Consider the following 27,667-nt stretch of genomic DNA (forward strand, 5'->3'; position numbering starts at 1 on the left):
ATGATCCGTGAGACTCATCATCATCCGTCCCTATGAACGCGTGCCTGACAACCACTTCAATTCTACAAGCGAAAGCTAGAGTGTGTATCTCTTAGATTCCTGATGCACGACGCATGGTTGCCCTCGCCTGACAACCGAGCCTTCCATTTTGTGAGATCAGAGTCTTCGTGGTATAAGCTAGAATTGATGGCGGCATTCATGAGAATCCGGATAGTCTAAACCTTGTCTATGGTATTTCGAGTAGGATTCTGGGATTGAATGACTGTGACGAGCTTCAAACTCGCGATTGTTGGGCGTGATGACAAACGCAAAAGAATCAAGGGATTCTATTCCGACATGATCGAGGACCGACAGATGATTAGCCGTGCCGTGACAAAGCATTTGGACCTTTTTCACTGAGAGGATGGGATGTAGCCATTGACAACGGTGATGCCCTACATACAGCTTGCCATGGAAAGGAGTAAGAAGGATTGGATGAAGGCAGTAGGAAAGCAGAGATTCAGAAGGAGCACAACATCTTCATACGCCTATCTGAAATTCCCACCGATGATCTACATAAGTATTTCTATCTTTATTTTCTGTTTATTTATTATTATTATTCGAAAACTCCATACCCATTTATTATCCGCCTGACTGAGATTTACAAGATGACCACAGCTTGCTTCATACCAACAATCTCCGTGGGATCGACCCTTACTCACGTAAGGTTTATTACTTGGACGACCCAGTGCACTTGCTGGTTAGTTGTGTGAGGTTGTGAAAAAAGTGCTAAGTTATAAATGCGCATACCAAGTTGAAGCCATTATTAGAGATCACAATTTCGTGCACCAGTAACCCTTTTTCTTTCTTCTTACTGTAGGTGTAGTTACTATATGTCTTCCCGTAAGAACATTGTCGAGATGTCCACCAAAGTTCATGATGGCATGACCGACTGGCTAGATTCTATAGTCCTGATGTGTGTTACTGTGGCCGATCCAGAGTACTGTGAGAGGCTTAGGAGGTTTCATAAGATCTTTAGCAATAGGGATGATGAAAAGAATTATGAACTACTGTCGCCCGACCCTGAGGAGAGGGTTAGTTTCCCTCCCTTAACTCAAGGTGAACGTCTCTTCTTCTATGCTTATAATTATTTCTTTAGCCAGCTGAACATCACCATTCCTTTTACTATTTTTGAGACCGACCTGTAATGTGGCCCCTTTCCAGCTTCATCCGAACTCTTGGGCCTTCATTAAGATTTTTCAGCTGTTGTGCCAGAAGCTGGGTATTCGACCTACCCTATCTCTCTTCCTTTACTTGTCTGTGTTGACCAAGCCTGGAGTGGCCAAGAAGAAGGCTTCTTGGATTTCCTTCCGAGCTACCCAGGGGAAAAAGGTGTTTTCGATGTTTGACGAGTCTTTCCATAATTTTAAGAACTACTACTTCAAGGTCTGAGCTGTTGAGGATGCTCGCCCTTTCTTTTTAGATGAGAATGATGAGCCCACCCTCCCTTTATGGTGGCAAAAGGATACAGTGGTAGTCAAGTATCCTTGGGAGAGTTTAAGTGAGGTAGAACAAGCTTTTGTGGGTGTTTTGGAGGAGCACTGGGGGAAACCTCCTCATCTGGATACTAAGAGGTTTTTGGGAGATCCTTCCCTTCTTTGTGCCGAACTAGGTAGTGTCCGACCTTTTTCTGTATAGAAGTGGTTACCTTTTGCTATTCGTGGTCTTTATCTTTTGAATTCTATTTGTGTAACTGTTTTCCTGGCTTCCTTTTCAAAAATGGTGAAATCTTCGGATTCTATGAAGTCTTTCCGGAAGGCCAAGATGCCGGTGGTAGCTCAGAATTTGTCACAGAAGAATTTGGGGGAGGGTTCTTCTGCATAGATGCCTCCAAAGAAGCCGACAACTGACTCTCAAGGTCCGAGGAAGATCATCTCGACCCCGCAAGTTTGGGCAGTTTCCTCTGACCCTTTGCAAATGACTTCTGGTGCTGCCTCCTCTCCTACTACTATTGGTCCTCCTCCCAAAAGGCAAAAGACCGCTGGGGTTTATGATCTGAACAATAAAGAATTTGATGGCGTGGGTTTTGCAACCGAGTTAATAGCTCCTCATGGCAAAGTTCCTTTGTATGATGTGTCTATCCTTCATCATCTTGATTTTATTACTAGTAACAGTATTCGGATGGCCAACCTGGGTGCGGCCTTATCTTGTGTTGTCCGAGATTCCCCGGTTCATGGAACTAAGGCCTTTATGAAGGACGCCAAATCTGAGTATGATAGAATTAAAGGTTTGACGGATGAGCTTGATGCCAAGGTTGCAAAACTGGAGCTTGATGTGGAGAAAGAGAAGAATTGGGCTATTGCTGGTGAGGTGTCCGCCAACCTGGCCAAGGAGATGGCCACGAAGTCCAAAGAGAGCTATACTCGCACATATGGCAGGCTATTGGAGACCAGGGAGAGGCTTCAGTCCACCCAGGCTGATTACGCCAAGCTCCAAGGTCATATGGTAGACAGTGTGACCGAAGTGTATGAAAATTTGAAGGCTCAGGTCCGAGTTCTTCCTCCTGAGCTCGACCTCACCTTATTTAGTCTGGATAATGTGGTGGAGGACAACAAGATCGTGCCTGCCCCAAATGATGAAGATGAGGGTCCTCCTCCTATGCCACCAACCAAGGCTTCTGCAGCTGCTACTCCTTCCGCCAACGTGGTTCCCCTTGGGCCCGAGCCTGATGTGGAAGTTCTGAATGGCCTAGATGGAGTTATCAATGCCACCCCGATCTCAACCAGGCCTCCTTCTTCTAAAGATGTAGCTGCTGATATAACTTCGGATCCTTTATAATTCCTTATTGTGCCTCTGTTTTGGCTATGTATTTGTGTAGTCCGACATGTGGACTTTTGTTGAACTTTGTGTTGATGTAGGTTTTTGTGGATGACCTCTAACATTTTAGTTGCTTCTTAGCAACTTTTTTTTAAAAAAAACACTTTAAACTCTTGGGTTGCCGTTTAGGCAGTCTTTGAGTCTTTAATGTTTTATATCTAATTATGCATTTGATTTTGATATGCTTGTATTTGAGTTGTTTTTCAACCTTTGTTTGGAGAGGGTTGCCTTTTAGCCTTTACATAGTCGCGTTGGGTTTCCACGATGCTCCTTGAGGTGGGGTTTGCCTTGGCAGCTAGTTCAGCTTTGTCGTCCGAGCTCTTTTAGCCAAATTTCAAATAACTTTTTAGGTAGTGTTCCGATAGGAAACCTTTTCTTTATTCGTTGTTTGGACGATTTTTGGCATTCTTTGGCTTGTGATCTTGCTTTCGAGGCAACATCCTTTGTTATAACTTGCCTCTTTTAGCTAAGCATTTTGGTCTTTTAGGTTTCTTGACCTTTCAGACCTTTAATTGTTCTCTTTGTTGAGGTCATATTTGTCCCTTTAGGTTACGCCTTTTTGGGTACCGACCTGTTTGTCTTCACTGTTCAGGCTTTTTAGTCATAATCCAACAACTTTTTAAGTAGTGTTCCGATGGGGAACCTTTTCTTTATAGTTTGTTTGGATGACTTTTTAACGCCATTTTAATTTGTGTCTTTGCTTTTTAAGTAATGTCTTTCTTCAAGACTTATACCTTTCAGCGAAGCACTTCTGGCCTTTCTTTAGCCTTTGCGAGATGTCTTTGTCCCTTTTTAGTGATCCTTTCATGTTGGTCCGACTTCTCTGTCGGGCCTTCTTTAGTTATTTTTAGTAATCCCATTTCTAGTCAGACCTCATTAGGCCGCTTTATATGGGTTACTTTTTATAACTCCTTGCATTAATCTGAGTTTTATTGCTTCACCTTGCCGACCTCTTTATGATCGGTCGATGAATTTTGCTTTTAAGCATAAATTAATGCGTCTTGGTAGGAAACTTTTTAGGAAATCTGAAAACTTTATTCAAATGATAGTAAAATGAAGATATAGATTAAAATGTGTACATGTTAGTCCCTACACTTCTAGGAAAAAGAGTGCGCATTGACCTAAGATCCTTGCTATTTTCTAACTATAGTACCTTCTTAGGTTACAGGCATGCCATGACCTTTGTAGCTCCTGCCCTTCGAGGTCGGCCACCCTGTAGTAACCTTTTCCTAGTACTTCTGTGACTCGGTATAGTCCTTTCCAATTAGCTGCTAGCTTTTCTTTCCCTGATTGACCTGCCCCAATATCATTTCTGATTAAAATGAGATCGTTGGTGGAGAAGCTTCGCTGGACTACCTTTCGATTATACCTTAAAGCCATTCGACACTTTAGTGCCTCTTCTCTAATCCGAGCTCTTTCTCAGACTTTTGGAAGGAGGTCGAGCTCTTTCCTTTGAATTTAGGAGTTGACATCTTTATTGTAGAGGATTAATTTGGGGGATCCTTCTTCTATCTCCATGGGAATCAGTGCCTCCATTTCGTAAGCAAGTCGGAAAGGTGATTCTCCAGTGGTGGAATGTGAGGTTGTCCGATATGCCCATAAAACTTGTGGGACTTCTTCGGCCCAAGCTCCCTTTGCGTCCTACAGCCTTCATTTTAACCCGGCCAATATGACTTTGTTGGCAGCTTCTGCTTGTCCGTTGGCTTGTGGGTGCTCTACAGAGGTGAATTGGTGCTTTATTTTTAGGTCAGCTACCAAGTTTCTAAAACCCGTGTCGGTGAACTGAGTGCCATTATCTATGGTGATGGAGTAAGGAACCCCAAACCTTGTGACAATGTTTCTATATAGAAATTTCCAACTTCTTTGGGCGGTGGCAGTAGCCAATAGCTCTGCTTCAATCCACTTTGTGAAGTAGTCTATGCCTACAATGAGGAACTTGACTTGCCCTGAACCCTGGGGGAAGGGTCTGAGGAGGTCGAGTCCCCACTTTGCAAATGGCCAGGGTTATGTAACACAAATGAGCTCTTCGAGTGGAGCTATATGGAAGTTTTCGTGCTTCTGACATGGTGGACAAGTCTTGACGAACTCTGTGGCTTCCTTTTGCAAGGTCGACCAGCAAAAACCAGCTCGAAGTACCTTTTTGGAAAGAGCTCGTGCCCCCAGGTGGTTGCCGCACATGCCGCTGTGAACTTCCTCTAGGACTTCCCTTGTAGCGGAGGTCGAGACACATTTTAGGAGGGGTGTTGAAATCCCTTTCCTATATAAGATGTCGTCCATTATGGTTCAGTACTGAGCCTCTCATACTAGCTTTTTTGCCTCCTTCTTATCTGTGCGAAGTATTTCATGCTTAAAGTAGTTGATTATGGGGGTCATCCATCCTTGATCCTGACCTGATATGGTTAGGATCTTTTCTTCCTCTGAGATTAATGGACTTTGCAGTGTTTCTTGGATGAGGCTTCTATTATTGCCCCCCGGTTTGGTGCTAGCTAGTTTTGAAAGTGCATCAACTCGGGCATTTTGCTCCCGGGATATATGTCGGACCTCATATCCCATGAATTTTCTGAGCTGTTCTCTGGTTTTGTCCAGGTATTTTTTCATGGTAGGGTCCTTAGCTTGATAGCCCCCTTCTATTTGTGAAGTAATTACTTGTGAGTCACTGAAGATGGTAAGCTTTTGAACTCCCATTTCCCTAGCTAGCCTTAAACTAGCTAATAATGCCTTATATTCAGCCTGGTTGTTTGAGACGGGGAATTCAAACTTTAATGAGAGTTCAATTTGGGTTCCCTGGTCACTTTCTATAATTATGCCTATGCCACTCCCAGTTTTGTTCGAAGAGCCATCCACATAGAGATTTCACTCTATGGGGGTGCCCGAGGTGTCAGTGTACTCTGCGATGAAATCGGCCAAATATTGTGACTTGATAGCTGTCCAAGCTTCGATTGAAGATCGAATTCGGACAACTCGACTTCCCACTGTAGGATTCTTCCAGATAAGTATGTTTTCTGTAAGATACCTTTTATGGTTGGTTGGTTCGTAATCTGATAGTATGAGCTTGAAAGTATGGGCAGAGTCGTCGGAAAGTGAGTATAAGGGCGTAGACAAACTTTTGTATCTTTTGATAGTTTAGTTCAGCTCCTTGTAGAGCCTTACTGATAAAGTAAATGGGTTGTTGCCCACTTTCGTCCTCTCTGACTAGTGCTGACGCTATTACCCGACTTCCTACGGCGAGATATAATATGAGTTGTTCGCCTTCCCGTGGTCCGGTAAGGATGGGTGGTTGCCCCAGAAATTTCTTAAAATCTTGGAAGGCATGTTCGCACTTTGGAGTCCATTCAAACCTCTTTCCTTTCCTTAGTGTTGCGTAAAAGGGAAGAGATCTTATAGCTGATCTAGCTAGAAATCTAGATAGGGCTGCTAGTCTTCTGTTGAGCTGTTGTACCTCTTTGACACAGGTCGGGCTTTTCATGTTGAGTATGGCCTGACACTTATTTGGGTTAGCTTCAATTCCTCTCTGAGTGAGCATGAAGCCCAAGAATTTTCTGGCTTCTACTGCAAAGGTACACTTTGCGGGGTTAAGTCGCATCCTGTACTTTCTTATAGTGCCGAACACTTTAGTGAGGTCGGATAACAATGATTCCTCACTTTGTGTTTTTACCAGCATGTCGTCTACGTAAACTTTCATTAACTTTCCGATGTGATCGGCAAGACTTTGTTCATCAATTTTGGTATGTAGCTCCTGCATTTTTTAGTCCGAACGGCATGACTATGTAGCAGTAGTTCGCCTTTGGGGTTAGGAACGAGGTTTTTTCTTGGTTGGGTGGATACATTGGGATTTGGTTGTATCCTGAGTAAGCATCCATGAAGGACAGGTACTTGTATCTCGAGGAAGCATCCACTAGGGTGTCTATACTTGGGAGTGGGTAGGGATCTTTTGGGCAGGCTTTATTGAGGTCGGTGTAATCAATACACATCCGCCACTTTCCATTTGACTTTTTTACCAAGACGACGTTGGCTAGCCACAATGGGCATTTAACCTCCCTTATGAACCCTGCTTCTAGTAAGGCCTGTACCTGCTCCTCCACAGCTTGGGACCTTTCTGGGCCAAGCTTCCTATGCTTCTGTTGTACTGGCCGAGATCCTGGATACACTACCAATTTATGGCACATTAGCTTGAGATCTATGCCAGGCATGTCTGCGGCCTTCCATGCGAAGAGGTCGGAGTTATCTTTTAAGAACTGTATTAGTAGGTCTTTTAGGTCTCCTTGTAAGGTTGCCCCTATATTTGTTATTTTATCCCGGGCATCCCCAATATGGACTTCTTCGATCTCACCTTCAGGTTGTGGACGAAGTTCTTCGCGAGCTCGAACTCCCCCGAGTTTGATGGTGTTGATTTTCTCTCCTCTGGGGTTGCCTTTAAGGTTTAGGATTTCGTTGTAACAGTGTCGCGCAAGCTTCTAGTCTCCTTTTACCATAGCGATCCCCTCTGGAGTTGGGAACTTCATGCACAGATGTGGAGTAGAGACTACTGCGGTGAGCTGATTCAGCGTTGTCCGACCTATTAGGGCGTTATAAGCTGAGCTCACGTTGACTACAATATAGTCTATGCTTAGTGTCATTGACTGAGTTCCTTTTCCAAAGGTTATATGCAGTTAGATGTATCCTAGTTGTTGAATTGGGGTGTCTCCGAGTCTGAACAAACTATTCGGATATGCTCTGAGCTCTTTCTCTTGTAGGTCGAGCTTGTCGAAAGCGAATTTGAACAAGATATCTGTGGAGCTTCCTTGGTCTACCAACGTTCAGTGGAGATTAGCATTGGCGAGTATGATGGCAATGACCATGGGATCATCATGCTCTGGGATGATGCCTGTGGTGTCTTCTTGGGTAAAGGTAATAGTGGGGAGGTCGGGTGACCTGTCCCTTTCTCCGACATGATATACCTCTTTAAGGTGTCTTTTGCGGGATGATTTAGAGATCCCTCCTCCTGCGAATCCTCCATTTATCATATGAACATGTCTCTCAGGGGTGTGAGGTGGACGTTCAACTTGTCCAACCTCTTCATCTTCATCCCTTCTTCTTTTTCTCAGTTCATCCGCTTTATTGGCCAAGAATCGATCTAGTCGCCCTTCTCGTGCCAATTTTTCTATGACATTCTTTAGGTCGAAGCACTCGTTGGTAGAATGTCCGTATATTCGGTGGAATTCACAATACTCAGTCCAACTTCCTCCTCTTTTGTGTTTAATCAGGCGAGGCGGTGCGATCTTCTTAGTGTTGTATATCTCTCGATAGATATCCACAAGAGACACCCGAAGAGGGGTGTAGTTGTGGTATTTTATAGGTTTCACAGTGGATTGGTCTTCTTTCTTCCTCGATTCTTTATCCTTGTCCCATGGTGGGTAGGAGAATCCGATTTTTAAGCTATCTCCCAATCGGGAGTTCTCCTCCATATTAATATATTTTTCCGCCCTTTCTTGAACCTCGTTTAGAGATGTTGGGTGCTTCTTGGATATTGAGTGGCTAAAAGGTCATTCTCTTAGGCCGTTGATGAGCCCAATGATGGCCGCTTCTGTTGGAAGACTTTGTATGTCAAGGCATACTTTGTTGAATATTTCCATGTAGCTACGAAGGCTTTTCCGATCTCCTTGTTTAATTCCTAGCAAGCTTGGAGCGTGCTTGGCTTTATCCTTCTAGATGGAGAACCTGGTGAGGAACTTTTTTGCAAGGTCGTCAAAACCTGTGATTAATCTTAGAGGCAAATTGTTGAACCATTTTATTGCCATTTTAGTTAGAGTAGTCTGGAAAGCTTTGCATTGAATTGCGACCGAGGCGTCTGTGAGATACATCCTGCTTCTGAAATTGCTGAGATGATGGCTTGGATCAGACATACCGTCGTATGGGGTTATGTCAGGAGCTTTGAAGTCCTTTGGGACTTTAGCTTTCATGATCTCTTTAGTGAATGGGTCTTGGTCCTTGTGGAGGCTATCTTCATGACTGGATCGAGTGGTTTTGGTTTTGAGGTTGGCCTCGATCTTTAGGAGCTTGTCCTTTAGCTCTCGACACCGTCTTGTTTCTCTCTAGAGGTCTCTTTCAGCTTCTCGCTGATGTTCGGCCTCTTTTTCGAGCTGCTTGAGGCGATCCTGTTGTTCTTGGAGGGCATCTAAAATTTCTATTTTCGGAGACTGCTTGTCTCCCTTGGTTTGAGGTGTGTCCTTGGACGTGGTGTCTATGTTCTTATTTGGCGTTCTGTTCTCCAAACCAGAGTTGTGATCGCTGTCAGGGTTGTCTGCCATGATGATGGGATGACTTCCAGATTTTCCAGCAATGGCGCCAATGTTCCGAGGGTTACCTGAAACTGGAGGTCGATCTTGGATGAGACCTTCTGATGGGGTCAGAGTGGATGTGTCCGACTTGCTGGATCTGGTGGTGCTGCTGATCTTTGATCACCGGAGGGTGGTGGTACCTGCAAGAGACTCCGATGCTTAAGTTAGCACGTGCTTTAGGCAGTTTTTTATGTAGAATCAGAGTATGAGTTATACCTGGGTGCTCCAGTATATTTATAGTAGTGTGGAGTGACCTTCTTTGAGATAAGTTAGTTATCTTATCTTATCTTTGGACGAGGTCACCTATCTTTTAGGCCAGCCGCCTTTAGAGTGGGCTGCGTCCTTCTGTTTGGGCCTGCTTGGGCCTCTATGGTGATTTTGGCTTAGCTCTTTAGGAAGAGGTCGGTGACGACCAACTTTATAAGAGATCGGTCGTTTCTTGTCTTCGTCCAATCCCGAACCGTCTAGCTCGTCCCAAGGTATGAACAGTTGGGGATGATTTTAATAACAAAAAAAGGTCGAGGACGAATTTAATTTTCACCCCAGACCTTAGGGACGAAAACAGTACTTAACCCTAATAGATAAAACAGTACCAGAAGTTACACATATATACATCGCATGTTGATTAACATTACTAGGAGTATATATATATGACATCCCATAATCCCTCTAAACTACAAAAACTATGAAAAAACACTCTAGGTATTCAAAAACTTGAGCCAAGTTGACGTCATCAAAATGCAAGATATCATCCATCACTCCTCCGCACGATCCTACATCCTTACTGGGTCGTTTGTGCTCCATCTAAAAGGGAGAAAATGGGTAAGAACTTGGGAGTTCTTAGTATTATCAAGGTTGTTAGTTAAGTTCATTAATTCTTTAATTATTACCAAATAATAGTGCTTAAACATAACATATAGGAAATAGCAGATCGACAAAAAATACGGGAAAATAGCAACAACCAGAGAATATAAAAAACAGAATACAATAAAGAAAGTACACACATACATGAACTTGGCTCCGAATATGTGGCAAACATGTATAATGCATGTTTAGCCCTATTGCAGGTCATGAGCTCATGTGTCGGTTGCTTACCCGCTTCCAACATTATCCGATATAAATTCCGGATATGGATTTTTCGTAGCCATGTACATTACAACATCTCATCTGCCCTCAATGGCAGCTCTACTTTCTATAGCAGGTCATCTATCCTCAATGGCAGCTCTGCTCTCTTAAGCAGGTAAGAAAAATATCTGGAAAGTAGTTCTCAATTAATGGGCGTCCCCACTATACAGTGGCTCGAGTCGGCCCAGCCCAAAGACTCTTTCAACAACTATCTTTTATGCCTGAAGGCTCTCGCAATTATTATCTCAACCTAAAAGCTCTCGCAGTTATTATCTCAGCTCATGAACTTCCCAATTAATATCTCAGCCCAAAGGCCCAAACAACAATCACTGATTTTTGTAAGTGATCTTTAACTTACAAATTTCCTTCTTCTTAATCTTTTAGAGTTTAATAATCTACTTTATAAATCTCATTTTTCTTTTCTTGTATTAATATTTCTACTTAACATTCTTAATCTTTCTTTGGTCCTATAATTAATTATAAACCTTTTTTCAAACTTCTCTCTAAATATTTTATGAAGAAATTTTGAGAGAGAGAGAGTATATTAGGTCCATCACAATCGTAATCATTTATTGATATTAATTTTTATAAAATAATCTGTGTCAAAAAATTAATAAAATAATCAAATAAATTAAAATAAAAATACATCTAACCATATAATTAAAGCCATCAGCCATGTAACTGAAGACAAATTCCAAAAAAATTCAACTAATCATTGTTTATATATATATATATATATATATATATATATATATATATATATATTCACAATTTTCACAGGTATAGAATAGTTAATTACTCATGCAAATTAAACATAAGATGGACATGCGTCTTCTACATACTAATACCCCCAAAAACACTGTATATCTAAATCATCTGAAAGTTCTTTGTAATTCCTCATGACCAAAGCATGTAACGACCTGATTTCAAAATCAGAAGAATGGTACATTGTGAATCTGAAGTACTTAATCAATTGCCCCTTCAAGGACAGGTTTCGCTTTTGGTAGCTAGTATGAGAAATGTACTATTTGTCCACTAGTTTCATGCACCCTGTAATCAAGGGAGACAAAGTAAGTGATAGAATGACTCAGATAATAAAATTAACCAAAAATCCTTGAGAAAGATAAAAGATAATTTTATTACATTTTCTTCATACTATATATATATATATATATATATATTCTAAGAGTATATTTTCCTAGTATAAAAATAAAAAAGATAAAGTATATTTTTTATTTTTAAAGTTTATCAAATGTTTTAAAAATATTCTTTAAGTTTTATTTTGTTTTAATTTCGTCCCAAAAATTTTCGATTTGAATCAACTATATTTTCGACAGCTAAATTTTAAAATATTTAAGACCAATAATATAACAAAAATGCATAAAAATTATGCTTGATTTGCTTGTGTTAAAAGTTGTTTATATGAAATTATTGTTAAATTAATTTTAAAAATTTTTAAAAATTAACTACCAAGGATATATTTGATACAAACCGAACACTTCTAAGATCAAATTGAAACAAAATAAAATTTATGAATATTTTTAAAATTTTTACCAAACTTTAAAAACAAAAAATATACTTTACCCTAATAGAACGCATACTAATAAATAAATACTTTATTTCATCATTTTGAATTAACACAATCTAGGCATCATTGACTTGACTCATATATTTACACATTATAATGGAGAAACAATAATATTTGAATTGACTCATAAACTCATAGCTTTATCACTATTATGGTTTATCGCTGTTTTAATAGGCACTAACATATCTAATTAATTTATTTTTCATTCATTAAATAAGGATAATTATATAACATAAAAATATCTTATACTCTAATTAAAAATTTTGAGTTTAAATATTATAAATAACAATTTATTCTTTTTGAGTGTATATAATATTTTAGGGAAAAAAATATAGACAAAACTCCTCTTAATTCCTATTATATATACTACACTAGATATATTATATAAAATATCACCATCTATCTTTTATCTGATCAGTATTCGATATTAATAGCTATAGAGCAGAGTTTCATTCATGGATTTGACTAATAAACATTCATCTTTATTATAAGAGAATATTTTTTTAGTAATATGTCAATTTTTTTTTTTAAGTTAATGTCATTTTTTAAATTAACTTTTTAGATGGCATCCTCCCTATGTATATTATTATATAAACAATTATACTTGAAAATGAAATAGTAAATCAATTGTCAACGTGATAAAAGAGTAACATTTGAATAATAAATTACAAAAAAAGTGATATTTTGATCATAAATATAGATAGAAAGTAAGTAGTAGTTAAGTGCACTTGCTTGAAAAATAATTATGTTAGATGTACATTAAAATTAGTCACCAATTAGTATAAAATATATGTCTGAATATAAAATACACATTAAAAACAAGATAAATGATACTATATGATTATTAATTTTGGTGGTTGATTTCAGTGTAAAAATAATACTTTTACCTGGAAAAAGGCATGCGCAGGGAAAGTAGTAGTTTCTTGAGTGACCTTTACTTTGTGATACTGCCATTGGCACTGGAACTTGGCCTTTGGATGCAAATCGATCCATGTATGGGGTAGCTGCAAACTCCTCACCATGACAAACCAAGGTAACTTCACAGGACACTGGTGCATTTTTCTTTACAAATTCTCCTCTACTCAATTTGTTGCTGCGCCTGTTCCTATAACATTATTAAGAAAGTTGTTAGCACCGATGAACATTGAATAGGTATAATTATATAAGTAATCCTAAGACTTTAGTCTAGAACAGGTTCTTATAATACCATGCATACATTGTCTTAATATTTCATATTGATTTGTTTGACAATAATATTTCTGTTTTAGTATAAAATTCATTTAATTTCTAGTCTACAAAAGAATTGGATGGTAATTTGATAAAAGTAAAACCAGACTCATATTTTCTATCTTATTCCTGTGGTACAATATATTTTTATATTTTTTTCCAACAATACTCGCTAAATATAACCATGAAGTTGACTTTCTTTGTTAAAGTCAAGCAGAATAACTCCATTTTAAGAGTAAAATTTTACACCTTCTGCCATCTATGAAGATATATCTATATGTCTCAAATCCAGGGATTTGTAACTCTCGATTTCTGGAATATATATGCGGGCAAAACAAATTCTTGTATGGTCTTAAACAAGCTTCTCATATTATATCTTGATCCTCGAAGAAGCAGTCCACCGGTGCTAAATCATCAACTAAAGCGGCACTATATATTGGTTCCACCACAGAACTCCTATGGTTGTGTGAATTATTTAAGGAACTCAAGTTACTTACCAATTTACCATTGCTACCTATCTTTGTGCCATTCCATCTTTCGCACTCGGACAAACACCTTGCTATTGAATATCATTTTGTTCGTTCTAACTTATCATTGCCAACAGGAACTCCCCGAATTCCATGTGCTAAAGCCATTACCTCTCGTATACTAATAAATTTTATTTGTTACCGATTCAAATTTTATTTGTTACAAACTTAAATTGAATTTCAAATTCAAACTACTATATCTTATAAATGCTTTAAATACTTGTATTTGACAATTTATCACATGCATAGCTAATAAAGTAATAATACACATCAATTTCTCTACCTTCTCTTTTTCTTTATATAAAATCTAACAAGAAGAACTGGGTATGATACCTTGTGTAGGGTAGCTTTTTCATTCCTATGATAATGTTGGATAAGTTAAGTATAGAGATGAGATCTAAAATGGCTTTTCCTGTGTCATTGCTCTCAAGAAGCAACGTTTCAGCAGTTATCTGTGAGAGTAAGCAAGAACAACGTTACAAGAGCACAAATTGGTAACGGGACGACTATTAACCTGGTTTCCAACTTTGGCTTAATATTTCTTTTCATAAGATAATTTGAACTTGTATACTTGCAAGTTATTATAATACACTAGTATTTTTACTGTAACAATATTATGAAAATATAATTTTTTTAAAATTACGATCCACTTTAATCTGACAATATAAATTATGCATAACACAAAAGATTTATAAAATTAAACAATTTTTACAAAAAAAGAAATCGTAAATTGACAAAAGTCTTTGACTAAAAAGACCAAGATATATGTAGGTAAAAATAATATTTGTTCTCTCTATGTATATAAAAATATAATTAGATATTAGTATAAAAAAAATTATACTAATAGTTATAAAATTAACTCAAAATTAAATTTTTTAAAACAATTAAATCTTGATTCTAACTTTTAATTATAACATTAGTATTCTCTCCAAATTATATGTAATAAATATTTGAAAGAAGAGAAATAAAAATATAAGTTAGAAAAATAAGTGGTAAAATTTTAAAACTTAATAAAAAACTAAAAAATTATGTATATAATAACAATAATAATATTTTTTATTTAAATTATATTATTTTGTTAATTTTATTTTCTGTAGAAGAGAAGATAGAAAAAATAGAGAATGAGAGAAAGAGAGAGAGAGAAAGATAAAAATGAAGAATGAGAATGAGAGTGAGAATTTGTTAATTTTGAAAGAAAAATTTTATTTTAATTATAAAATAATATTAGATGACATATTTTGATTTGTCAAATTACTAATATAAAATATAAATTATATATAGAGTAAAAATAGTAGAGAGAAATAGAAAAATAGAGAAAGATAGATGAGAGAAATTAGGAAGAGAGTTTATTAATTTTGGAAAAAAAATTTCTCTCAATTTTAATAAGAGAGTGTATGTGATACATTTGATTATTAAATTAGATAGTAATATATGATACATAATATAGGTATATTTTAATTTCAATTTTAATATTTTAATTTTAATTTTAATACAATTAAATAATGTCATGTTGCACATTTTGATTGTCAAATTAGTAATTAGTTATTGATATTGATAATGATATATAAAATAGATAGAGTGGTTGAAAGAATGAGAGAAATAGAGAAAAGAAGAGGAAGGAGAGGAGAACTCTTTAATTTTGGAGGAAAAGATTTGATTTTAATTGCAATGAGGGAGTGACATGTGGCACATTTTTGTTGTAAAATTAGTAAGGATAAGGGAAGAATTCTTTAATTTTAGAGAAAAAGATTTAATTTCAATTATAATAAGAGAGTGACATGCATGTGGCACATTTTGGTTGTAAAATTAGTAAGGGAGAGAGGAAAATTCCTTAATTTTAAAGGGAAAGATTTTATTCCAATTGCAATGAGAAAGTGATATATAGCACATTTTGGTTGTAAAATAATAGATATATAATAGATTTAATACATGATTCAACAACATTCACAACATCACATATTATTTTTTTAGAGAACATTCCACTTTCTTCCTTTACGAGATGTTAAAATGACACTTCCCTCCCTTCTATTTATAAAATGTACATTTCCCTCCCTTATAACTTTTAAAAACCTCCTTTTTAATCCATTTTAATTTTTTTGTGTTAACTAATTTTAACTTTATCCATTTTTTTAAGAAAAAATAAATTATTTTTTTACAAAAATAGTCTTTAACAAAAATTTTATTTTTTTGTCATTAATTTTACTTACGAAAATATTCTTTAATAAATTATTTTTTATTGATTAAATTGTATTTTTACCAAAATATTTTTAAAAAAATTTAATAATTAAATTATTTTTTTCTAAGATACCCTTCAATAATTTTTTAATTATTAATTATAATTTTACCAAAATTTTTGTTAACAATTTTTTTATATTTTACTATAATTTTTTAATATCAATATAAATTATTTTAATATTAAAAAATCTTAATAAAATTATTTTTTAATATCAATATATATTAATTGTTATACATATTAACAATGGTAAGATTTTTTTATTTAATGTTAAAATAATATAGATTGATATCAAAAAATTAATAGTAAAATATAAAAAATTATTAACAAAAAGTTTGGTCATAATTTAATAATTAAAAAATTAGTGAAGGATATTTTAGAAAAAAATAATTTAATTATTAAATTTTTTAAAAAATATTTTGGTAAAAATATAATTTAATAAATAAAAAATAATTTATTAAATGGTATTTTGGTAAGCAAAATTTAATGATAAAAAATAAAATTTTTGTTAAAGAATATTTTTGTAAAAAATACTTTTTTAAAAAAAATAGATAAAATTAACATTAGTTAACACAAAATTTTAAAATAGATTAAAGAAGAGATTTTTTAAAAATTATAAAAAAAGAAAATGTATATTTTATAAATAAAGAGAAAGAAATGTCATTTTAATATCTCACAAGAGAAGAAGAAGGAGAGTAGAATTTTCTCCTTGTTAAATATGGTTGGTCTAAATACATGCAAATTAAATCTGTACCTTGGCTTCATTGATGAGCTGGACATACTTCTGCAAAAGTTCCTTCCTCTTGTTGTTCACTTGATTCACGTAAAATCTCACTTGTTGAGGGGTCAATTGGCTTCTATCAAACTTTCCAACTATCACATATGCCATTTTTTTAATTGGAAATTCAGCTATTGAGAGGTATACTTTTTTTATAGGGAAAAAATGCCAAGTCAAAGATATAAGCACAAAGAAAAGTTTTCAACAAAAGTTCCGTTTTGTGATTAATTAATTTTTCACTAAAGTTTATCATAATACTATTTTTTCTAAAACTTAAATATTTCTAATACGTGTCTCACACAAAAAAATTTTAATATCATGTTATATTATGATACTATTTTTTTAAAATTTAAATCGATAAAAAAAAGTATATTAATAAATGTATCTCTAATGATAATGTGTTTGATTTTCTTTTACTTTTATTATTTTCTGACATAAAAATTTCTTGAAGAAAAAATTAAAAATAGAAAACTTATTACCAGGCGTGGGAATCATTGTGATCGGTGGCGATACATGGACAAGAAAAATCCGAGCACCAGGAGAAACAACATGATCAAGAACCCACTGCACCAAATCCAAGTCATCTTTGCCAACAGCAACATGAAGATCATCATCTCCTCTATTCTTGTTGTTTGTTATGCTCTTACCATCTTCAACTATCTCCACAATTTCTGCCGACAACGATACCATCGAATAACGGTCGTACTCGCCATTCTCTTCGTCACCACAGGCCGCGGCTGCCATGAAGATTTCATTATTGTTAGCTCCATATCTACCATTGTTGTTCAAAACTCTGATCCCTTCAAATGACTCAGATATTTCAGGAGTCACTATTTCTTGGGAGTTATAGCCATAGTAATCTTTAACATCACCAAAACAGAAGCCATTAACTCCATTATTGTTACTGTCACTTCTCTTGGGAGTTTTTGACCACCATATTGATTTGGAATAGTAAACTTTTGCTTCAGTTGGGGTGTGATCTTCATCTGCCATATCTATGCGTCTTTGTGTCTCCTTAATCCTCTGAGAGTTGTTAGAGGTTTTAATTTGCTGGGTTTAAAAATGGGCATTTTGTGAAGAGTTCGTTGCCAACAAAGCATGTAGAAAGGAGATACTCTCTTGTCAATATCAGAAACATCATTGGATTTGTCATCCTATGTTTTTGACAACTTATTGCCATCCATACGTCATTTTTTCTTCGAGTAGCTTACAAACACAATCGTACAATCATTACTAGCATTGATTATATTCTTTTAGGGTTAAGACCTTTGGATTATTTACAAATTACAATTAATCAAGAACTACTTCTGCCTGTAAATATCTATCATTATAATTTAAGATTAAAAGTTTTGTGAAACATGTGAAACAATTTCTATTATTTTAGATTTTCAGTATGATGTTAATTTTGTTTTAGCGATGCTACATGGCCAAATTGTTTTAATTTTGTTCCAAAAGTTTTCTATTTGTATTAAATATATTGCTAACTAATTTTTTAAAAAAATTAAGACTAATTTAACAACAATTTCATAAAAGCAACTCTCAACACAAGTAAATTAAGTATAATTTTCATGCATTATTGTTAGATTGGTCTTAATTTTTTGAAAATTTAGCCATCGAGAATATATTTGATGCAAATAAAAAATTTTTAGGACAAAATTGAAACAAAATAAAATTTAGGAATATTTTTTAAATTTTTGATCAACTTCAAGGACCAAAATTTTTTTGCATTTTATTTTTTAAAATTATCCTTATAATAAATCATAATCACATTATAATTTATTAATTTAAAAATATTTTGTTAGCACTAATCTCTCTCGTACAATTTATGTAAAATAATTTTAAAATGGTTATCACATGATCAAATCATATCTTTTTTAAATTATATTTCTTATGTATTTTTTAATGAATAAATTATATTAATTTTGCATTCATTATTTATGTTTAGACAAATTTTGTAATGATTTAACTTCCAGTACATCATGATCGTACCAAAAGTAAGGCGTTACTAACCTGCTTTCCTTATTAACTATTTAATATTGAGCCTTTAGTTCGATATCGCATTTTAATTTTTAAGAAAAAGCCAAAAACTTATTTTTTTATTAATTAAAATCATATATCAAGGATCACCAAGTAATAATAATCACATAATTATTAATAATAATAAATATTATACAAAAGAATTTAAATGAAACTCAGATGCAGCTCCTATCCCTCTGTATAAAATAAAATCTTAATCAACAAAGGCGAGAGAACTCTATGAAAACAACCTAACTCATAAAATTAACTCATAAATAAGTCTAATAACCGCTCGTGGCTTCAAACTGAGTCTTCGAACCTGTATCACTGAATGAGTGGAAAATTTTGGAGTGAGAACAAACCACACCTTCTCAGTAAGGAATGGGAATGTCGTAAAAGTAATGAAATAAAATGCCAATATTTAACTTTACTCAATAAAACTATTTTTATCAAATTCTTGAAAATACTGTTAGTTTTACTTTAGATGATTAATTACTTTTCTTTAACTTTCTAAACTCAAAATAGATTTCAATCACAAAATTAGTCATATTAACCATCTCTCAACCACATAATCATTTCTCAACCACAACATTTCACCTCAATACATCCGTGATGAACTAATAGCACCAGTAAGAAATCCAAACCAACACACAAACAAGTCACAAGAAGACAAACAGCACAACCACAAAGGAGTAACACAAGCAAATACAACCAAATACAAATGCGCAAACATTATGATGCATGTCTGTCCTAAGCAGGTCATGAGCTCACGTGTTGGTTTACACCCTGAAACCCGACATTATCTAGGAACTAGTCCTAGATATGGCTTCCCATTATGTCCTTCATGCATATGTGTAGGTGGTTAAGAATACCACTCCTTCGTAACTACTAGCAGTCGGTGCAAAGCTCGAATCCATAATATACGCACAAAGAAAAACAGTGATCCGCAGTTTGTGTGCGTCCCCGAGATCAACACAGGGATCCTCAGTTCTTGGGTTTTTTCAAGATCAACACACAACAAAACAGAGATCTTCAATTCGTGAGTTTTCCCAAGATTAATATACAACAAACATGATCCTCAGTTTGTGGGTTATCCCAGAGATCAATACACAACAAAACAGAGATCTTCAATTCATGGGTTTCCCCGAGATTAATACACAACAAACACGATCCTCAATTTGTGGGTTATTGAATCCATCTCTTGATCAACCTCCTCAAAATCTTCAACCATGATATGCTTTGGAGGTTGTATATCCTCCTCAACATCAAATTCAAACTTCTTGGAAGGAGGCTCTATGACTTGAGGTTCCCATGGACTCTCAACATCTCCTAAGTCTTAAACTACTTCTTTCTCTTTGATAATTACGGCTTCCTCCAATTGTTCTAGTACAAAATTACATTCCTCATTCTCCACCGAATTTTTTAATCTCTCCTTCATGCTACGCTCCTCAATTAATTCTCCACATGTGGCCATCGAAGTTCCTTGAGTGTCCAAACATTGGGAGACTAATCGATTTACTACCTCGGTCAAGGCAGCCGTGAATTCTAGTACCTCCTTTTTCATCTCTTCTTACCCTTGAAGAACAACACCAAGGGTGTCATCCATTGGGGATTGGAGTGGATATGAAGGTTGAGTATTGAAGATAACGGGTGGATCTACACGGGATATCAGAGCTTGGAGTGAATTTTGAAACTCTCTTTGTCCTTGAAGAATAGCACTAAAGGTATCATCTACGAGAGCTTGGGGTGGATAGAAGAGTTAAGTGGTTGGGAAAAAGGCTCATAATACGAAGGTGGTTCTTCTTGATAAGGATATGGAGATGGTGAATATTGAGATAGTGGTTCTTGGGAGTAATTGGGTTAGAATTGGGGTGGTTCTAAGTATAGCTCGTAAGGCTCATAAGGCTCTTGGTATGGTGGGTAAGGATTAAGGTCATATGGGTAAGGATTAAGGTCATATGGGGGTGTTTGGTAACATGGGACTTGTGAGTATGGTGGTTGCGGGCTATATTGAGGAGGGGGTTCATAGGTATATGGTGGTGGTTGTTGATTGTCACGAAGAGGTCCACCATAACTGCTGTCTTGGTACGCATCATGGAATGGTTGTTGCTCATAGTACATCGGAGGAGGTTGTTGCCAAGAGGGTTGATCAAATCCTTGTGGCTCCTCCTATCTTTGATTGTCCCATCCTTGATGCAAGCCTTCATTATAATCTCCACTTCCTAGAACATAATTGTAACCAAACTCATAGCCAAAGGGGGTGAGAATTCATGGTAACAAACGAAAATAAAAACAAAAACTAATAAGAAATAATGAAAGTAAACTCCTAAACTAGAAACAACTAACAAAGAAATAAAAGACAAACATATTCACAATATTCATAATAACCAATAATAAGGCACACATTTGCGATTCTCCGGCAATGGCACCAAAAATTTGATAGAGGAAAAATGTCGGTAAAGATTTTCACAAAATTATTGTGTTGCAAGTATAGTTCTAAACCGACAATTAAACCTCAATCAATATTTAAATTGTTTGTCACTTAAGCAAACCCAATGAAATTAAACGAAGTATTTAAACCTCGGGTCGTCTCTCAAGGAATCACAGAGAAGTGTATTTATTATTGGTTATGAAAAAGTAGTTTTGGGATTTTTGTGATAAGAGACAAGTAATGTAAATAACAAGGAAATAAAATGACAACTAAGAAAGGTCCTAGCAAGGATTGAGAATTGGAATTCCTATCCTCATTATCATAATCAATTGTGATGGTAATTGCCCTTACGGGTTCTCTCTTTCTCAACAATTCACCAGCCATTTTCTTAACAATTATTAAACAAACAATTCTCAATCAATCAGATATTCACAATTCATAATAATTAACAAATCAATCATACTCCGCAATTCCCACGTAATCTATCAATCCAACTCAAATCACATCAATTCATAATTACTTTTTACATATCATAGAATCCTCTCAAAATTAAACTCAATCAACTAGTAATCCCAAAAATCAGCCTTCTATAATTTTAGTTATTTTATAGTCATTTACTCTTTAGCAAAGTTACTATTTTGTTTTAAAAATCAGATTTCAAGAAACAATTCAATAATCAAACTTCAATCATTTAACAGTTCTCAAAATCAATTCTAGTTAAATATAAATTAACATTAACAGCTATCAGAACACCATCAATCCAAACTCAATTCCTCCATTATCAAAACGTCAGATTTTCAATAATTAACTCATCATATTTCAATTTAATATCAAATACATCTCCATTCAAGGCCACATTTCAACCAATTCTCATCAATTAGTCACAACTCAACAAATTTTCATTATGACTAACTAATAATCAGAATTTTTAGCATTCCCAAATAATCAAGAAGTCAAACACATACTCATTAAATTTAATCATAAGTCCAACTTAAACTTATCATTCAGTCATTCCAAACAATCACAAATTATTTTCAATTACCCACTAGACTTTCATGGCATTCATAAATTAAACAGTTAATTTCAAATTAAAATCCCCTACCTCAACTTTCGAATTTTGCAGAAACTGAATTGAAGGCGCGGTTGCGACGTGACGATTGGCTGAGCTGCAACCAGCAGCGCAACAACTTCATTCTTTCGAACACAACCAACGACACCTACCTCCGATGGCGGCGGCAGCAGAGTAATTCACAGTAACAGGTTTATTTAACATAAATACTTTAACAACAACCTTCATAGTAGCAACAGAATAACAGAAATAGGGATAAAACTCACCAAGACAGTGGCAGCTCCAACGATAGTTCTCCGGCGACCAAAACGGCGATAACGACAGCGGACAGCTCAACGACAGCACGGAGGTACGTCGGCGAGGTGGCAGCACTGCTTTTTCTCCCTCACAAACTCGTCTCTTTCTTTCCCTCCTCTGCTCGCGATTTACGGTGGCGGCAAAAGCTTTATTGACGGTGACGAAGCAGCAGTGAGGGAACGACGATATCTGATGGCGAGCTTGGTAGCGACCAGGTGTGACATGGCTGGCGGCGTCCTCTCCTCCAACGCGTTTCCCGTAGCAGCAGCACTCTGTCTCAATGTCTCTCTCTCTCTTCTGCAATGGCTTGGCGGTGATGCAATGGCGGTGGCGAGGCAGCTGGACAGCGGCAGCAGCGTGGCTCATCCTCTCTTCTAATCGCAGCTCTGTCCTTCTCATTTTGGTTCTCTTTTTTTGTTTCTTTCCTTTTGTTGCTACGTTATGTTTGAGAAAAGGGGAAAGTGTGTATGCATCTAGGGAGAAAGGGGGTGGGTGTAACACTCTAACTTTTAGCACCTTATGATCGTACCAAAACTAAGACATTACTAACCTAATTCTTTTTTTTTATCTATTTAATATTGAGCCTTTACGCGTAAATCTATCGATGATTTTACTAAAACTTATAACTTTTCCAACGAGAACAAACAACACATATTCACATACTTAATATTAATAATACATTATAGCATTACATACAAAAGCAATTACAGAACCTACCCCTCTGAATAAAACTCTAACTAACAAGGCGAGGGGAAAATAAATTCTAACAACTCAACTCGTGAATATAATCTTCTATGCTCTTGTAGCTTCGCACTAAACCTTCACACCTGTAGCTGAAATGGGTGAAAATAGGGGGTAAGAACTGGGGAGTTCTTAGTAAGGTCGAGGCATGTAGTTATACTCATTTTAATACTATAGCCAACAACAATGGGCAATAGAATACATTTAGACTTAACAAATAAAGGACACAGAAATCAAGCAATCATATAGCACACCCACAATCACAAGAAATACACTTACAAACATATATGTTCAAACAAGTATGATGCATGTCTAGTCTTATACAACCATGAGCTCATGTGTCGGTTTGTTGCCCGATTTCCGATACTAGTCCTGAGATAAGGGTTTTGTACCACCATCCTTATCTCAGCTAACATTCCCTCCATGAGCGTTATGCATCGCCGTCCTCATGGGGGAACCTTCCTTTCGGTCTCTAGTGAGCATTACGCATCGCCGTCCTCACTGAGCCGTCCTTACAGTATCAAGTGAGTGTTACGCATTGCCATCCTCACTAGACACTTGACACTAAGGCCCAAACAGCACTCAATTTCTTTTTAATCTTTGCTCTCTACTCTACTGCGGTAGAGATCCCTTTAATTAATATCCTCTTTTCTTTTATGTGCTCTGCTCTCTGATAAACCACTATTTTATGGTTTATCTTATGCTCAATTGAGTGGTTTTTATCAAATCTTCACCCACTTATTCATACTATTTGCATAATTTTACTATTCCTTCCTCATTTTATGATATATGTGAAAACATGTTTCCTATGCTTTAAAAATATTAAATTTAATCATCTCGTATTACCATTTGATACCATGATATGTTTGTTAAGTGTTTTTAGATATTACAGGGTAGGAATGGCTTAGAGGATGGAAAGGAAGCATGCAAAAGTGAAAGGAATACAAGAAGTTGAAGGAACTGCAAAGCTGTCAGTCTGACCCTCTCACACTAAAACGGTCATAACTTGAGCTACAGAGGTCCAAACGATGAGGTTCTAGTTGCGTTGGAAAGATAACGTCCGAGGCTTCGATTTAATATATAATTTGCCATAGTTGCCGTATAGCTAGGAGACGCAAACGCGTGCTCCACGCGGACGCATTGCAGTGACGAAAATCAGTGTGGCAGATTTCGCTCCCAGCGATTTCTGGGCTATTTTCGGCCCAGTTTCAAGTCCAGAAAACACAGATTAAAGGCAGCAAAGTAGAGGAATGAAGGGAGACGACTCATAACACACTTTTCATAATTTAGATGTAGTTTTTAGAGAGAGAGGTTCTCTCCTCTCTCTTAGGATTTAGGATTAGGATTCCTCTTAAAGGAATTAGAATTTCATCTTCCTCAATTTTCAGGTTCAATGTTCCTTTTATTTATCTTTTCAATCTAATTTATGAACTTTTCCATGTTAGAATTGATATCTTCATTTAATATAATTTGAGATATTTCAGAATTATGATTGCTTTCCTTTATTTATATAAATAATTTAGATTTTTCCCTTTTGGCTTTGGTTGATTAATTGGTGACTCTTGAGTTGTCAAACTCATCGTGATTGATAATTGTTGTCCTTGCTGATTGATTTAGATTCCTATAACTCTAGTCTTTCCTTAGGAGTTGACTAGGACTTTAGGTGTTAAATTGATTTATCCGCTTGACTTACCTTCATAGTTAGAGGTTAACTTAGTGGTAGCAAAAATATAATTCTCATCACCATTGATAAGGATAACTAGGATAGGACTTCCAGTTTCCATACCTTGCCAAGAGTTTTCTCATTATTAATTTATTTCCTGCAATTTATTTCTCTTGTTCAAACCTTTTCAAAAACCCAAAAATACTGTTTTCCATAACCAATAATAAATCATACCTCCCTGCAATTCCTTGAGAAGACGACCCGATGTTTGAATACTTCGGTTTATAAATTTTATTGGGTTTGTTACTTGTGACAACCAAAAGTTTGCACGAAAGGATTTTCTGTTGGTTTAGACGCTATACTTACAACGCGATTATATTTGTGAAAATTTTTTACCAACAGGAAAACCGTTCGTCACTCTCCTATGGCAGAAATTCGTTAGATTCTTTTAATCTTTTTTCTCTACTCTCTTGTGGCAGAGATTCCTTTAATTAATACATTCTTTTCTCTTATGTTCTCTGCTCTCATATAGCAGAGGTTCTTTAGTTTCTTTTATTCTTTTATTCTCTATTATGTATTGAATTATATTTCGACTTAACTCAGCAATTTTTGTCTGAGTTTGGCTTCCAGTGCCATAACCTCTGTAAGTAATATCTGTCTTACAGGTGCGACTCTCTTGAGTCGATGTATGCAAACATAACCTCTGTAAGCAACCTCTATTCTTACAGGTACGGCCATCCTCTGGATTGGCCGATGTATCTCTGGAAAATAAATCTCGGTGGACTCACCACCATATCTCTGCTTATCTCATTTTCTTTTTTCTCTTTCTTTCTTCTCTTTTCTTATCATTCTATAATACAAATTATCTTCGTGTTATTCCCTCGCCTTTTTCTAAGTGTCATATGGAAAGAGAACCAAAGATTCTTAATTTAGATTTGCCTTTCAAAAACTTTTAGGACAATTCACTACTTACCCTTTTAGTATATCATAAATAAAATAATATCTTTTAAACAAAATACTAATATATAATATATTTCAAAAATACATTGATAATAATCTTAATAAAACAATAACAATAATAATGATTTTCTTTATTACCCAAAACTTATAATCTTATTACTCAAAACTTATTAACTTATTAAGCTTTATTATTTCTTTTTATAAATTATTCTGTATCTCTAAGCTTTCTAAAATATTTATATTCTTACACCAATATATTTTATAATTTATTAAAATATTCTTACATATAATATAATGACCAAAATAACCTTGCATCTTTTATAAAATACCCATTTTATCTCTGAACTTCTTAATTATTACCCAAAATATCCCAAAACGTATATAATTACAAAACTTACTTCAAGTTTTTATTAAATTACTATTTCAATCTCAAATATAAATTTTGTTTCCATAATTATAGCTTTAGCAAAGGAACGAATCCTATTTCCCAAATTCTTCAAGTTTTTCTATTTGATTTTTAAGTCTGTTTTGAGCTTTACAGTTATCGATTTCTCATAGTCTTTCATTCAATCTTCCAACCACCAAATCTCATCAATTTTCTCAAAATACCACATCACAACAGTCTCAAATCATTAAAACAACCATAGCTGAGCTGTTCCTCATTGCCGAACTAACAAATCACAAGCAACAACAATAATTCAACATAAACTCATTCAAACTCAAACAATAATCGACCAAATCAACATTCACATGTCAATTCATATTTAATTATTATAAAGTTACCAAATCCTACCTCCGTACGAAATCAAAATCAACGAAAAATCTGGAGAAGCTTTTTGATCGAGCTACTGAAGAAGAAAATGTCAGAAATTGTCTGTGCCTCCTAGAACTCCAATTGGCCGAATTCATGGGGAAGAGAAGCTATGTCACCGTCAACTTCTACCATACTAAAGTAACGCTAATGTGAAGAAAAAGAAAATACGAATACTTTTATCGAGTTAAATTTTTTATTAGAGTTACGGAACTCAAGAAATCAAAGTCGAAATTTCGGTGGGAGTTACGGTTCCTCCATGCAAGCTTCCACAACTAGAAAATTGCTTAATACAGACAAATTTACACATGGATTTGGTCTTTATTACAGACGAATTTGGTTACCGACAAAATTACTGACGGATTTTGTCCCCCTATAAAAGCCTCATCGGAAATTATTTATCGACGGATTTTTTTCCGTCAAAAAATTACCGACGAATTTTTGCCAATTACCGACAGATTTTCTCTCGGTAAATTCTCCCCTCCATTTCCCTGAAACGTCGAACTTTCCAATGAATTTTTCGTCAGTAATTAGAGATAGATTTTCCGACGGATTTTTCGTCGGTAATTAGAGACAGATTTTTCGACAAATTTTTCGTCAGTAATTGGCAACAGATTTTTCGACAAATTTTTCATCTATAATTAGAACCTTGAAAAACCATTCCAAACTTTGAATACAAACAAAAAAATCCGTCTGTAAATCTTTCAGTAAGGTAAAATAAATTTCTTTTAGATTTTTCATTGCAAAATAAACTTATTTTCATACAAAATCAATATAAATTTAATAAATATAATTTTTTATCTAATTTGTATTCGAATATTTATAATATTACAAAAAATAAACAAATTCATCGTATTATCAAACTAAAAGAAAAGTACTATAAACAAGCAAGTCAATATAATTCAAAACATAAACAAAGTGTATTGATACATCAACTACAATAATAAGTAACAACTATACATCAAAGTGTGTTGATACATCAACTATAATTCAAAATATAAACTCAATGTATTGTTCAACTATACTAA

At 35.2% G+C, this 27,667-nt stretch overlaps 1 protein-coding gene across 2 annotated transcripts; it reads right to left on the bottom strand.

Annotated features, from left to right (window-relative positions):
- Nucleotides 1-11,086: 11,086 nt before the first annotated feature.
- On the bottom strand, nt 11,087-17,655 carry LOC130946809 (uncharacterized). Of its 2 annotated transcripts, none has more exons than XM_057875674.1 (5): nt 17,131-17,655; nt 16,628-16,746; nt 13,974-14,092; nt 12,774-12,985; nt 11,087-11,348 (listed from the first exon to the last, which is right to left on the bottom strand). In XM_057875674.1, exons 1-5 carry the CDS (start codon nt 17,642-17,644, stop codon nt 11,323-11,325), a joined length of 990 nt encoding a protein of 329 aa, XP_057731657.1. In that variant the 5' UTR covers nt 17,645-17,655; the 3' UTR covers nt 11,087-11,322. The 2 variants fall into 2 exon arrangements, with proteins under 2 accessions (XP_057731657.1, XP_057731648.1); XM_057875665.1 differs by having other exon boundaries at nt 12,774-12,991.
- Nucleotides 17,656-27,667: the final 10,012 nt, after the last annotated feature.

This window comes from Arachis stenosperma, chromosome 1 (assembly GCF_014773155.1).
Source record: "Arachis stenosperma cultivar V10309 chromosome 1, arast.V10309.gnm1.PFL2, whole genome shotgun sequence".
Lineage (NCBI taxonomy): Eukaryota > Viridiplantae > Streptophyta > Magnoliopsida > Fabales > Fabaceae > Arachis > Arachis stenosperma.

Coding starts and splice junctions, on each gene's coding strand:
- LOC130946809 (XM_057875665.1), bottom strand. CDS start 17,644: ATGGCAGATGAAGATCACACCCCAACTGAAGCAAAAGTTTACTATTCC. Junction 16,747..17,130: donor CACAATGATTCCCACGCCTG/GTAATAAGTTTT, acceptor CATATGTGATAG/TTGGAAAGTTTGATAGAAGC. Junction 12,992..13,973: donor AAAAAGCTACCCTACACAAG/GTATCATACCCA, acceptor ATAATGTTATAG/GAACAGGCGCAGCAACAAAT.